The sequence below is a fragment of the Rhincodon typus genome, chromosome 6 (assembly GCF_021869965.1).
Source record: "Rhincodon typus isolate 14 chromosome 6, sRhiTyp1.1, whole genome shotgun sequence".
Taxonomy (NCBI): domain Eukaryota; kingdom Metazoa; phylum Chordata; class Chondrichthyes; order Orectolobiformes; family Rhincodontidae; genus Rhincodon; species Rhincodon typus.
The window spans coordinates 51,557,693-51,573,213 of NC_063337.1; the positions used below are offsets into that span (position 1 = coordinate 51,557,693).

At 43.0% G+C, this 15,521-nt stretch overlaps 1 protein-coding gene across 1 annotated transcript in view; it reads right to left on the minus strand.

Moving 5' to 3' along the window:
- The window catches only part of LOC109914132 (GRB2-associated-binding protein 2-like), a 21,010-nt gene extending 9,473 nt beyond the window's left edge, over window positions 1–11,537 (minus strand). The window contains exons 1-5 of the mRNA XM_048597957.1: window positions 11,460–11,537; window positions 10,171–10,430; window positions 8,123–8,721; window positions 6,538–6,632; window positions 371–656 (exon numbers count right to left, since the gene is read on the minus strand). Coding sequence (XP_048453914.1) covers window positions 371–656; window positions 6,538–6,632; window positions 8,123–8,721; window positions 10,171–10,430; window positions 11,460–11,537 — 1,318 coding nt within the window. The remainder of the gene's footprint in view (window positions 1–370; window positions 657–6,537; window positions 6,633–8,122; window positions 8,722–10,170; window positions 10,431–11,459) is intronic.
- Window positions 11,538–15,521: the final 3,984 nt, after the last annotated feature.

Below are 15,521 nucleotides of genomic sequence, written 5' to 3' on the forward strand. Positions count from 1 at the left end.
CTGTTTTCTCCTCCACAGATGCTGCCAGACCTGCTGAGCTTTTCCAGCAACTTTGTTTTTGTTCCTGATTTACAGCATCCGCAGTTCTTTTGGTTTTTATTGCATATTTTATGTTTCTCCCCACCAAAAACACAGTAAGCTTAGGGGCCATAAAATCCTTCTTATAATGGAAAGTCTGACTTCTGATTAAAGGTAATGATCTGAAAAGTTAACTCTGTCTCCCCATAACTGCTGCTAGACTTGCTGACCTTCTCCATGGTTCTTCATTTTTATGACTATAACAGCACAGGTTGAAATATTATATTTGTACATCTGAGGCAACAAAGGCATATTTTTCCAGATAAAAGTATGTGAAACTGATAGAACTTACATTTTCTGTCTGGTTTGAGATTACGGTTGACTGGAGGTGGCAGCAAATCTCCAGGAAAGTTGGGTTTATGGCAGAGAGATGCCGAACTTCCTTTGCGTGTGGGGAATGTTGCTGAGGAGAATCCGGGGAAGTCAAAGTGGTGTGGACCAGGACTCATGGGTATGTAGACATCCTGACAACTCTCTACAGTGGTTGTAACAAATGAAGATAAGGAACCTGGGTTCATTGGCACATAGTTATCTTCTGATTCCAAACTTTCTGAGCGGGATGCTGTGCATGTTGATCTCTGTGAAAACATACAATGTTTTTCAACTTCCTAACCAGAAATAAATGTGTTTGACTGTGTTCCGTATAACTTTGTATTTTGTAATGTGTTTAGATTTCTCGTTCCAGAATGCTAGTGAATTAACATTATGTATCTTCAATTTCTCACAATGCCTCAGTTTAAAAGAGGATCACAAATTAGGCAGAAAGGTTGATAAATTCCAGGTGCAAAATGACAACTGGGTAGATAAACAAAGTGTGAAATTAATTGACAATAACTTGTATTTATAAAGCACTTCTAAGGTAATAAAATATCTCAAGATGCTTCACAGGAATTATAAAGTAATATTTATCACCATATTATTTTAGGAGATATTAGGTCAGATGAACAAAATGTTGGTCAAATAGTTTTTAAAGAACAACTTATATGAGAAAAAAGATAAAGAGACAGAAAGGTATCTGAAGGAATTTCCAGAATATGGAGCCTAATTAACTCAGAAGGCATGGCCACCAGTGGTGGAGCTATTAACATTTGTAATGCTCAACAGACAGAATTACAGGAGCTTTTATATGTTGGAGGGCTGTAGGTTGGAGATTACAGAGATAGGAAAGGGTAAAGCCTTGGAGAGATCTGAAAGAAATGATGAGAATGTTAAAATCAAGGGATGACTTAATCAGGAACCAACACAGGTCAGAAAGCAAAGAGACTTGGTGTAAGTTAGGGCAGGAGCAGAGTTTGGATGATCTCAACTTTATAGAGGGTGCCTATGAGAGGGTAGTCAACTCTGAGGTAACAAAGACATGAATGAGGGTTTCCATAGATAAACTGAGGCTGGGATAGAAGTTAGAAAATAATCTGTAGGGAATAGTGCAGCCCATTACAAAACTTTATTTCTGTGGAAATTTCAACTCTATATTACATGCACAGAAATTGCAAATAATTAATAGAAAAATAAAATTTCAAGTGGTTGTATGTATAACAAAATATGGAAAGCCTTGATTTGTCTTGCAGACAAGTATGTACAAAAGGAAACCAATAATGCATCTCACACTCTTTAGTCATTCGTCTGGCCATTGGTATTTTCTGATACTCTTACACATAGTTGAAATGTTTAAATATTATTCATATATGCTAATTCTCAAAAAGCAGACAACTTTAAAAACAATACTTGGCACAAGGGAATATGGGAACAGAGAGACTGAGGGTCACAGATCACTACCTGGGCAGCAGTGCTGAAAGAAGGTCAATGACCTTCACTGTGCCTTCAAGGTGAATGCCATTGTTATTCTTTGCTGCCTCACGCTTGCTTGATCCCTGCTACAGTACCCATCTCCCACCAAGGCTTCTGCTCTGACATTCCCTCTGTTGTGTGCTACCCCCCTTACCCCGCCATTTTCCCACACCACTAACTCTGAATCCACTCTGTGTTGCCTCCTCACTCCCTTGGAGCATCTCATATCTTTCCCCCACAGCCGTGCCATGCACTTGAGTCTCACACATTTGCCTCTTTTATGCCAATACAGAAGAAGGCATAGAGGGATACAGCTTGGAAATAGACCCTTCATCCAACTCATGTGCGCTGACCAGACATCCCGATCTGACAAAGTTCCATTTGCCAGCATTTGGCCCATATCATTCTAAACGCTTCCTATTCATATGCCCATACAGATGCCTTTTAGATGTTGTAATCGTACCAGCCTCCACCACTTCCTCTGGCAGCTCATTCCATATACACAGCACCCTCTGCGTAAAAAAGTTACTCCTTAGGTCCTTTACAAATCTTTCCCCTCTCACCTTAAATCTATGCCCTCTAGTTTTGGACTCCCTCACCCTAGGATAAAGACCTTGACTATTTTCACCCTACATACCCCACATGATTTTATAAACCTCAATAAGGTCACCCCTCAGCCTCCGATACTCCAGGGAAAAACTCCCAGCCTATTCAGCCTCTGCCTATAGCTCAAACCAGGGCAGAGAAAAGTAAACAGATTGAGAGAGGGGGCGGTTTCCAGGTATCAGCGTCCTTCCGCCCCCCACCATGAAGACAGGATACTCACTCTGGTGAGGGAAGATGGGGACTGCAGAGATGTCCAGGTCCCAGCAACTGAGTGGGCACCACTTGTCATAGCACTGAAATACAGCAGTGAATTCACCAGGCCTTCAGTGTGCTATACTGGGCACTGCCTCTGACCAGTGGCTGCAAGACTCCTCCTGCCTTCTGTGTTTTACAGCTGCAGCTGGTTAGCTGAGCACATCAGCTAAGAAGCAGCCATTTCCCCAAAGGGGGTGGGGAGGGGAACGGGGGTGGAGAGACCTCCTTGACCTTGGAGGAAGAGACTGTTCAGGGGATGGAGGTACCGTTGGCATGACTACACATTGGAGTCCCCGCCATCGATGACACTGAACTGTTAGGGGTTGAGGGGGTGGGGGTGGGGGTGGGGGTGGGGTGGGACTGCTCAATAGACAAAGGAAATGTGGAATAGGTGGCTACTGAGGAGCTCACACACACAGTTATGAAGTTGGGTGAGAGAGAGAATCGCCCCAGGACACTGGCACTTGTATTTGGCCAGGCACCTGTTTAGCCTTGCAGCAGGAGAAGACCCTGTGGTCCCAGTAATGAGGGGCTTCATGGACATGTTTAGAGAAGAGCAAGATTGGCAGGCACGAGTATGGGTTATCAATGGCTCATTGATAAGCTGCAGCGTTATGACCAGTCCAGTGACTGTCTGGCTGCCTCCATCGACAGGTTGGCAGCTGCCCTGTAGAGATAGGCCCAGTTTCCCCCCAGCACTCCCCACCATCCCAGGGGATGCTGTAGAATCAATGTACATCTGCCCTCCATTGCCTCAGGACCAAAACTGGGCTTGGCGGGTTGGGGGAGGCGGGTGTTGTGTGGGGTGGTTAGGAAGCAATAGCCATGGTCCTCACCTGGAATCAGGAAGGTATTATGCTGGAGGAGGAGCCACACACAGGTCCCTTAGCAACAGACTGCAGATATATCCAGCCCGCCACCTCCTCTCTACCTGGCCCACTACAATCCTTGGAAGTTCAGGCCAGGAAGGGTCATGGAAAAACCTTGGCACAGCTGGTCTGTCTGGATAAAAACGGCCCTCCCAGGGTTACCCCACCAAATCTTCCAGGTCAACAACTCCATCCATTACAGAGCAGGCCCCCTCCACTCTATCTGTGAAAATGGAGAGCTCAGTGAGAGGCAGCAAGAGGGCAGGTGAAGCAAGGTTTGATCATGGTGTGTGGGGCTCACAGCTGACATTAGTACATAGTTTGAATCTGTGATCAAGGTTTGTTTTTCACTGTTCATGTCATTGTCTGTGTCTCTCTGTAGGGTCTAGATGCTTCCTTGTGACCTGCAGCATCACTCTCTAGTCACTGAGGATCCACTATAATGATCCTCAGTAATACACTGAGTACCAATTCCATCATGTGGGAGCAGGGTTAGCAAAGTATGTACTTGGCATTGACTCCCTCCAAAACCTCAGATTCTCTGCCCTCCCACTCTGTCCAGTTTTTGCCTGGCTGGGTGCATAGCAATGTCTATCTCAGGCAGTTCCCCAGCAGTGACCATGCCAGAGTGGGGTACAACACAGCGAGAGTCTATGATGCCTGATGGCCGGGGAGTACACAGTCTGTGTCATGTGTCCAACTCCAGTGTTTTCCTCTTGTGGACACAGTGTCACTGGTTGTAGATGTAGACCCCTCCCCTCACACTGCGGCTCACTTAACACTCACGTTACGAGAGCCCATCAACCCCAAGGGTTTCACACTTTCCCAGTTCATACATACAGTTATACAGCATGAAAACAGACCATTCGGTCCAACTTGTCCATGCCAGATAACATCACCCCATCCGGGTATATATACCTACAAATTCCTCACATCCCCCCCTTTCTTTCTTCACGTCTGTGAACAATGGTGACAGGATGACCGTGACCCATACCCTTGGGCAACTTGACTGGCTATTCCTGGCCAACATGTGCAAGACTCCTAATCGGTGGATAGTCTTGTCGCTGTCAGCGGCAGATCTTCCCCAGCCTGGGTCTCCAATGTGCCAAAGGATTGACCATGACCAGCTCCCAGGAACACAAAGCACCCCCATTGGTCACCTGACCATGGCCAATGCCCAGGCCTGGTATGGGAGGCTGCCCTTGACTAACTGCTCTGGACTCCTCTCTCTGATGGATGCCTGCATGGAGTTAGGGGCCACTCCCTGAGGACGTTCAGACATGCCCCACTGCTTGCTGCAGATGCAATGGGTTTCGCGCGATCAGTAATGCCATCTGGTACAGGTACAGCCTGACATTACTCATTGATGTACAAGAAGATGTGGGCACCTTTGACTGAGCACTGCTGTACAGCACAGCCACTTCCCTGGTTGTGTGATAGTGCCATTGCCCGTGCAAGGCAAGACAAGGCGTGCATGCTCTGGGCATGCTGGTGGGCACCAGGTGAATGCTTGTTGGGTGAACAAGGGAGCAGCCCAGGTGGGCAGCCTAATTCATGCCAAGTTTACTGTAGCCTGAAGCAGCTGTGTACTGCTGGTTGCCTGTGTGCCCTACTTCACAGGTGTGTGATTACAGCATACCATGCCAGGGCATTACGTAGATGCCAAGATGATGATAATAGCTTCCTGATAATTGGGTGCCAGTGTCCATAGTGAAAAGTTGCATGTGGCTGGCATGGTGGACCATGCTGTACTCTGCAGTTAGGTAGATTTGTGTCAGAATGAGCACTATCGATGAGAAGGTGTTTCAAGATCAAGTTGTAAAAACAAAGGAAGTGCAATTTAGCAAATATTATTTGTATGTTAAGTAAATTACAGCAAAATATTGAAAAAAAGGTTTTATGTTGTTCAAACAATCTTATAATTCATCATTTGGAACTGCATTTTTCAAATGGAGGGGGTAATGTGATTTTTGCGAAGTCTGTCTCACAACAGGTTTGGTGTGGTAAAGATCAAAGAGAGGTCCTGACAGCACGAGGATGATGGTATAGGGTGTGCATGGCTGAAACAATGGCAATAAATTTCAGTGGGTGAACTCTGAGTCTATCAAGGTTCCTGAAATTTGTTGGAAGCGTTGAGTTGTAGGTAGTTGTTTTGTAATCTGTCCATTTACTTCTAAAATGGAAGACACTTCAGCTCAAGAACAGGTGATCACCATTTCTACTTAAATGCATGAGGAAGAATACAGTAGAAGTCACTTTTGAGATCAGACTACAGGCTTCCCTACAAATCAATTAATATCACAGACAGACAGCAGCTTTGTGTGGTTAGCAGGCAGCAAAGTGCTTGACTTAGTTGTCTACTGCAGCCAGGCATGAGAGGTAAACAGTCTGTACTTAGATAAATAAGTTATCCTAGCATAGCTAGAAGGAAAGAAACAATGGGGCAGGTTTTACAGTAAATAGTGGATTTAGGAAATTCTCCTTTAACTAAGGAAGGCACTGATGGGAGGACTCTTGAAATTACTATTCAGTGAAAGAGGGGACTGTCAGCACATTGGAAGCTGGGAGCAACTCTGTGGGCTGTTTGCTGCATTGTTTTAATTCCCTAAAGAAAGAGAGAGTTAGGTGACAAGTATAGAGGGGATTTTTACTTTCTATTGTTTAAATTACAAGCTGCCTATAAAAAGTATTGACTTCAGTACTTTTAGCCATTTGTTACTATAAAATGCTTAAAACCAAAGTCTTGACGCATCATTCTTTTTAGTTATTAACTGTAAATTCAAATTTCTTTCTAAACTCATCGGTTTCTGTGGAGTTCTTAACAAGATACAAAATTTGACAGAGAGAGAGAGAGATATGGAGCAGTTCAGGATAGTAGTGCATCACAATTAATATAAAGAGCCATTAAGTTGTGAACATATTACTTCTTTATGCTCCTTACCAAGTAAGAGCTGAATCCATCATTAACAGACTCCATCGAGAGGCCTTCGTTATTAGTAGCGTGACGGGGATAATCATATGTTTCACATGAAGAAGCTAGTTGGAAGAAATTTTACACAAGACTGAATCACCAGAGAAATGGGACCGTGTTATTTTTCAGTTAAACACAGTAATTCATCCCTTCTTCAGAAAGATACACAGAAGGGTGTATGTTTTGATTTAATGTTACTGGTGGGAACCCTCAACTGCCTGCAGCAAAATCAAAAAGTGTGCGCGTCAGAACTTCAAATTCAACCATTAACAGCAAGATGGTGAATGGTGCAAGTCTGAACTTTTGATATATGCTGCAGGCTGGTGAGACACAGAACACTTCCATTTTATAGAACCATACATTCAAATTAAAACATCATTTCAAAATTAAATCACTAAAGAATAAGTTACGTAAGAAATGCACAATTGTACATCCCCATTTTGCTTATTAAATGAGTTATTCATGTATCTTGTCAGTAAGAAATTATAACCCATTACAACAGACTCATAAATCAGGAATTGGCTCAGGGCTTACCTGATTTGCTATTGAATCTTTGAGATAAGATTTGCAGAAACCCAGATGAACAGGGCTAACTATGGTTTCTGCTGATTGTCGCAGTTATAGGGACCTATTAAGAATAGTCCCGACTGAGGAAGTTCCCTGTATCATCATATAATACTTATCTCCCGAGTTCTGACTTTCAAATTAGTTTAACACTGGTCTCTGCAGTGTAAACATTACTTCATTTGGTTTGTTGCTAAGTTGCTCCCTTATTTTCTGTTCTTCTTCCCTATAGGCCTTTTATTACCCCCAAACCACAACCTTCTTGCACCATGAAGATAATGCATAGCCTGTTTCCAAATTACAATCAAAGGGACTCTCACTTGACTATTCACAGACAGAACTGCAGTTTTAATATTCTTCCAAACAGAAAAGCATTTGCCTGCTCAGTAATTCTCCAAAGATCTACGAGAGCAATCAGTGACTCAGCACATGTTTGGGTCTTTCTGTTTTGTATTGCTGCAAATTGTATATGCGCCAGTGCACAGAACCAGAATATTGCTATTATCTTACTGCTTATTTTCACGAAAGGGTGTGGCGTCTAGTGTCACATCACCAACAGACTGCTGTCTACCCATCTGCACTGCTGGACTTTTAAACTCTAGAATCTGGGGAAAAAAAATTGATACTATAGGTTTCAGTCTCATTTCTGCAGTACGTTATGGAATCTTATGGGGTCAAAGGCAGAGAATGCCAAGATAATCAATAAAAACAATGTTTTAACAAATATCTGCACCTAAGCTGTTTTTAACCTATTTCCCTCGATAGATGCTTTTTGATTTGTGTATTTGCAGTGTTTCATCTTCGTATCTCAGACTTGCAGCTTGTGAAGTCTTTGCTTCTTTAAAATTTTAAAGTGAAGGAGACATTATGGAATGTGACGGTGAACAGATTGAAGTTCTATCTAGCAACTTCCAGTCAGGGGTTAAAATACCTGGAGCTATGTGGCTACTTTACAGTGTTAAAAAAAACTCTTATAATTTGAAGCCATTACCTCTGTGTAGTCTGTTGTTATCCACTGCTGGAAGGGTATTTCTTCTAGGGATTGTAGCTGCAGACAATGCTTGTTTTCCTTTGCTATTGCGAGTGTATTGCTTAGGGCTACCCCAGTCTGGCTTCCGATCTATCTGAACAGGCTTTGGTGGCCGTGGAGGAGGTGCAGCTGCTGAATCACCAGAGCTCGTGGATAGCGGGTTGTGGTTTCTGTCAAAAGTGAATGTCCTTGGAATATTGTAGCAGGACATCGGCGTTGATGGAATATCATAGGAGTCTGTGGAAATCTCACTAAGTCTTCTACAAAGAGTGCTATTGGGAGTGTTAAACGTGTACACCTCTTCGTCATCATTGTCGAACCCAGGTGAGCCAAATTTGGCCGCACCGTCATATCCCAGACTCCTAGGCAAATCATAAGCAGTGGTGTCCCTTTGTTCTATGTGCTGTTTCTCTGGTTTTGGTAAAATGTGAAAGCCATGTATTTGCTCACTGACCCCATTGACACAATGTGAATTTGCTTGTGATAACTTCTCTGAGGTTGTGTCTCCATCTCTCTTTGCGGTACCATGCAATTGTACAGACTGAGAAAAACTGGCACTCCTGGATAATACAACCAGAAACAAATAGCAATGAGGTTAGTGCTTACTGATCATGCTCAAAGTATCTCTTTTACTTTCATCAGCAAACATTATAGTTTCCAGCTCAGCCGTAATGGTGAGTTTAATAACTAAAGTATATATCCAAACTGTACAATGCTGCATTGCAATGGAAATGAGCAACTGCACCAATTGAAAAGGTGGAGAATTTATAGAGAATGTTTTCAATGAACATATCAAAAGATAAATTGAGGCGCTGCCATTTAGTACCATATGTGAAAACACATGCAACAGCATTTAAAATGATTAATAAAAGTTCATGTTAACAGCAAAGTTTCAAAGTTTACAATGTTTTCCTCAAGTGTAATTTGATTCCTACAGTCAGTGGATCTTGTTTTCACAGATTTCTGAGCTGTTTCCAAACTTTGCTTAAACTCAACTCCAGCTGATTTGCTATAAGTAAGCAACATTTTATTACCAAATGTCACATCTCTCAGAAAATCATCTTGATTTGTATCCTCTAATTCACAATTAAATGTGTTAGCAGGAAGAAATTTTCCAAAGCTATCTCATGGCTCAGAGGGGGAAATACAATGGGTGTAATTTAGGTGTTTTTGGCTAAGTCTGAGTTGCACTGAGTTTTATCGAGGATTTGTTGGCATGAGGCCTAGCAAGTACTGTCACTGTATCTTATAGATACCTGCCCAACAGCTGGATTCCTTTATGCCTGCACCATCTTTATCATCGTCTATACAAATTAGAGACAGGAATGTCAGTGTATTGCTACTAAGTGCTCTCTTCTGTTTTCTAGACATGTTTATGTCATTCACAAGTTGATCATTGTAATCTCGCAGTACTGGGCTTTTATCATTAGAGGGCACCAGTGAACAGTATAAATTTTTGAGCATGTTTCAATGTTTCAGCTTTTCTCCATCGGCTATAAGGCTTCTACATGGACATTTTCAGTAGAATTTGAACTTTAAACAGCAAGTTTGAATTTTTGTCCATGGAACATTTAGTTGCTGCTGTTTTCTAAGTACTGAAGTTCTGCACCAATGAGAAATTAGGCTGGGTCATGCACAGATTACAATGTAAACTTCTATCAAGCTTGCAGCCATAAATAACCACAGGGGTGGGAGAAGACTTAACATTCAACGGAAGAACTGCTTGTTGCAAACACAAATACACTGTGAACTGGATTGATATTGGCCAAACTCATTTCACTCAGTCATTTGGAAAAATAATGAAGAGCAACCAGGGAGCAAACCTTCCTTCTAAATAATCAGTCTTGCCATCTGCTGCAAGTTAATGTTTATGAGTTCAGCTCCAGCTGCCTGTTGTGATTTAACACATGCAAAAAATAGCCCAACTTTGTTCCACGTTCTGATGATTGTACACAATGTGAGTCAGACAGCAATGCTGTCATGTTAGTATACAGCTTGGAAATTCATACCTAGCATTCTCTGTTTTCTTGCTCATGCACTGGTGGAGAAAGAGGTAGTCCTGTGGTGCACTGGACGAAAGGATGGGCTGGGCCTGGATTGGGTTTTCAAATGTAAACACTGATGGTTGACTGGCATGTGAAGAGCTGTGTGTGCTGTGGTCTCCTACTAGAGCTTGAGCAGAACCACCAAAATCAACAACGGATGAGCGGGGAGCCTGAGATCCAATTGCAGCATTCCTGGTGACATCTATATTGAAAAGAAATGAATCCTTTCATTATTGGGTTTCTTAATAACCCAAATGCTAAAATGTTAACAATAGAAATAAAGTAATCCATGTCAAGGAGATATTTATTCAGTATAAATTACAACAAATTGCCAGTCTTATGTGAAATTCAGTATAAGAGAGTAATATTACCATTTACTTCAACTTCTTCAGCTATAATTTGTGATAATGCTAAAGTTATCTTGGTCTGATGACAGAATAAGTCACAGATTTAAGCTTGCCAATGTCTACTTTAGGATTTTTTTTACACTTTAAAAGTGTTTTCTAATCCTCATTCATACTGTGCCATTGCTTAGTTAACTTATTCATCTCTAATTAAGCTTTACATACCTAGCATCCTAATCTGCCACCCTTGGGCATATTTTAGCCTCAACTAAAACCCTCTTACACATGGAAAGTTCCAGTAGGCATTGACAGAGTGGCTTTAATACAGCATGGAGGCCTGATAGACCACCTGCCATTTGTGAGCAACCCTCAGCACATTCTAGCCTGTTCCAGGATGACTCAAAGATAGGCATATGTAGGTTAACTGGGAGTGGGGAAAATTGCTCATCGGCCTGCCTCTAATCCTACATCTGCACCCAAATGTCCAATTTGTCCATCAGTAGATCTCTGTTCAAAATTTAACAACAGATATCTTCCAGAGTCACAGACATCAAATGTCAGGAAACTGGGCTTCAAGATAGGTTTAAAGCTGCCAAAGGTCAGTTTGTTCAATGATGCTCCTTCTCAACCCTATGGTACACCAGATTTTGGCTGACTGTCCATTCACTTGGCCCCAGTGCTGATCCTACTTTGGTTGCGACAATGTTTTCAAAAACAGCAAAGGTATTGCAAAGCAAAAATGCTTGTTAGAAACCTGCGGCAATGAATTACTTTTCTGTAATAGGTAATCACCTTCGCAGCTTCATCCCTCGCCTGAGGCATGGTGACCTTCATGTTAAACTCACTACCAGTCGTGTCTCTCTGATGAGAGAGCAGTCCCATGGTCCTCTGGGAGAATGGCGACTTTACCTTGTTAGGTAATATTGTAGCGGAGTGAGGCCTGAGACCTTCAGCAGTCTCAAAGTGGCCAATCAGCACGAAGGACATTGGGGATCTGCACAAGACTGTGGAAACATTAATGGACCTCAAAAATTATTGAAGAAGCCGCTTCATCGTGAGATTGAGTGCCTGAGTAATGCTCCAGCCCACGTGGAAAACTGATTTGTGGTTTATTTGCCCTTGTGCTCCTCATGGCTAAACAAATCTCTTAGCACTGAACAAGGAGAATGTTCCAGAATATAAGGCTGAGACAATAAAAGGTATTATCACTAGATGTGGATTTGAGGGATACCCTGGAGGCTAGTCAAGGTGAAAAGGAGCGAGAGGATTTTGTACAGGCTGGATGAGTTGAGATCCAGGTCATCTAGAAATGAAGATTAGAATTTTTCATTTAACACATTGGGGACAGTGTGGTTAGTGAGGTCAGAACATGGGAGACAACGTAAGTGGTGGATGGAACAAATCCACCTTCACCAAAAATATAAAATTAACTGTATACGTGACAGTTACATTGAGTCAGGACATTTTAATTTCACAAATCACATCCTTGTATAATGGAAAAGTCAAAGCATTACCACCTTAGATAAAATACGATCAGCTCGTTATTATCTGTATCTTTTGAGATCATCCAGGTTCAGAGTTTCTGAGGACTGCACATTAGTCACTGAATGTGAAATTCAGTAAAAGCATTCATTCCCCAGAGGAAGAGTGAGTCATCAATGTTTAAAACAACTAGGCATTGATTTCTTAAAGGATTTACTGCGTGAGTACCCTTTCTGTCCGGGACAACTGAAAGCATTCATTCAAATGACCGAAACCTATTTAGCTGGTCAATTATTTTTTTCCTTGTCAAAAATCAAATTTGAGCAAGAGAAACAGAAAAAAATCTTGTGTATTACTGTGCTTTTAAGATTTCTGTAGAAAGAATTATGTTCTATTTCTGCATTGTTTTGGTTTGGACGGGCTTTGCAGTAAACATCAAAGAAAATCAAAAATATACTTCCTTTAAAGGTAGGAGTTTATGAAAATTTAGATTCAAAGAATCCCTACAGTGCAGAAAGAGGCCACTCAGCCCATAGAGTCTGCACTGACCTCCAAAGAACATCCTACCCAGACCAACCCCACTCCGTATGAGCTTTTTACCGTGGCTAATCCACCTAACCTGCATATAAGACATAGGAGCAGAAATTAGGCCATTCAACCCATCGAGTCTGCTCCACCATTCAATCATGGCTGATAAGTTTCTCAACCCATTCTCCTGCTTTCTCCCCGTAACCCTTGATCCCCTTGACAATCAAGAATCTATCTATCTCCGTCTTAAATGTACTCAATGACCTGGCCTCCACAGCCTTCTGTGGCAGTGAATTCCATAGATTCACCACTCTCTGGATGAAGAAGTTTCTCCTTATCTTTGTTCTAAAAGGTCTTCCCTTTACTCTAAGGCTGTGCCCTTGGGTTCTAGTCTCTCCTACCAATGGAAATATCTTTCCAACATCTACTCTGTCCAGGCCATTCAGTATTCTGCAAGTTTCAATTAGATCCCCCCCTCATCCTTCTAAACTCCATCGAGTATAGACCCAGAGTCCTCAAACATTCCTCATATGTTAAGCTTTTCATTCCTGGGACCATTCTTGTGAATCTCCTCTGAACCCACTCCAGGGCCAATACATCCTTCCTGAGATATGGGGCCCAAAACTGCACACAATACTCCAAATGTGGCCTGACCAAAGCCTTATAAAGCCTCAGAAATACATCCCAGCTTTTATATTCAAGTCCTCTCAAAATAAATGCCAAAGTTGCATTTGCCTTCCTAATTACTGACTCAACCTGCAAGTTTATCCTAAACTCCCAAGTCTCTTTGCACTTCAGACTTCTGAATTTTCTTCCCATTTAGAAAATAGTCCATGCTTTTATTCTTCTTACCAAAGCACACGACTTCACACTTTCCCACGTTGTACTCCATCTGCCATTTCTTTGTCCACTCTCCTAACCTGTCCAAATCCTTCTTCAGCCTCCCTGCATCCTCAATACTACCTGTCCCTCCACCTATCTTTGTATAATCTGCAAACTTAGCCAGAATATCCTCAGTTTCTTCATCTAGATCATTAATGTATAAAGTGAAAAGTTGTGGTCCCAACACTGACTTGTCACCAGCTGCCATCCTGAGAAAGACCCTTTTAACCTCACTCTCTGTTTTCTGCCAGACAGCCAGTCTTCTATCCATGCTAGTACCTTGCCTCTAAGACCATGGGCCCTTATCTTACTCAGCAGCCTCCTGTGTGGTACCTTGGCAAAAGCCTTCTTGAAGTCCAGGTAGATAACATCCATTGGCTCTCCTTGGTCTAACCTGCTTGCTACATCCTCAAAGAATTCTAACAGATTTGTCAGGCCTGACTTCCCCTTGATGAAGCTGTGCTGACGTTGCCCTGCAGTGTGGAAACAGGCCCTTCGGCCCAACAAATCCACACAGACCCTCAGAACATCCCACCCAAACCCATCCCCCTATAACCCACTTAATCTTCCAAGTGTTCAAAAATCTCATCCTTCACAATGGACTCTAAAATCTTACCCATGACCGAGGTTAGGCTAATCAGCCTGTAATTTTTCGTCTTTTGCCTTACTCCTTTTTTAATCAAGGGTGTCACATTAGCGATTTTCCAGTCCTCTGGGACCCCCCTAAATCTAGTGATTCTTGAAAGATTGCCACTAACACCTCCACTATCTCTTCAGCTACATCTTTGGACTGTAGGAGGAAGCTGGAGCACCTGGAGGAAACCCACGCTGACATGGGAAGAATGGCAGTACGATGACTCAGTGGTTAGCACTGTGGCCTCACAGCACCAGGGACCTGAGTTTGATTCCAGCCCTGGGTGACTGTGGAGGTTGACAATTCTCCCCATATCTCTGTGGGTTTCCTCTGAGTCCTCCGGTTTCCTCCCACAGCCCAAAGATCTACAGGTTAGGTGGCTTGACCAGTCTAAATTGTCCATAGTGTCCAGGAATGTGCTGGCTAAGTGAATTAGTCCTGGAGAATGCAGGGTTGCAGTGATAGGGTAAGGGTTGGGTCTGGGTGGGATGCTCTTCAGAGGGTGGTGTGAATTCGATGGGCCAAATGGCCCACTTTCACATTGTAGGGATTCTATTAAAAATAAATGTGCAAACTCTACACAGTCACCTAAAGCTGGAATCAAACCCATGTCCTTGGTGCTGTGAGGTAGCAGTTGCTAACCACTGAGCCACCATGCCACCCAGAAACACGTTGAAGCAATTGTGGTATGCATTATACTTGTCAGACATGTAATAACATGAGCATCTGGTCCTTTGAGGACACAATGGTCAATGTTCTTCTAGCTAACATGTCAAAGTGAGAGCCTGCCCACAGGCCTGAGAGCTGCAAAGCAGTAAACCAATGTCAGGAGCAGTGTTAATTGCTGTAAGACAAGACCTCAGCCCCTGCTGGCCACTTGGTCAAATGGTAACTCTGTGGTTGTATTATCTCCACGAGGAGCAGAGACCTCTGCTGGGTATAAAGGCTGTCCTAATAACCCAGGGAGCCAAGATAAGTCCATAATTAGAGGGCCTTAGTAGGGGCTGCCCATGGACACTGAAAAGTGGGTAAGGATGTAAGGCCAGCTTTAGAAGCCAGGGCAAGTGATAAATGGGGGATGACTCAGGAGTGTATGGGGTGTAGTGATGGGGTCGGGTGAGGTACCCCTGCTGACACCTAATGTACCACATGGTATGGACCACCCCTGCCATAGGTAAATACCAGCAGTTGTGGGAGAAGCTATTTAGTGCCAGTAATTACCACCTAAGGGCCTCAAAAGCCCAAGGGCAAATTGCCTCGTGTCTCCCCCAACACTGTAAACTTTCCCACAGGTAGGTAGGTGGTTAGGTATTACATATCCTTGCCTCTAAACCTGCCAGTGGGGGAGCATAAAATCCAGTCTCGGGATATAATCAATAGGAGCAGCAACAGGTCATAAAGCCCCCTCAAGCCTTCACCGTCATTTTAACACAATCCTGGTTGGT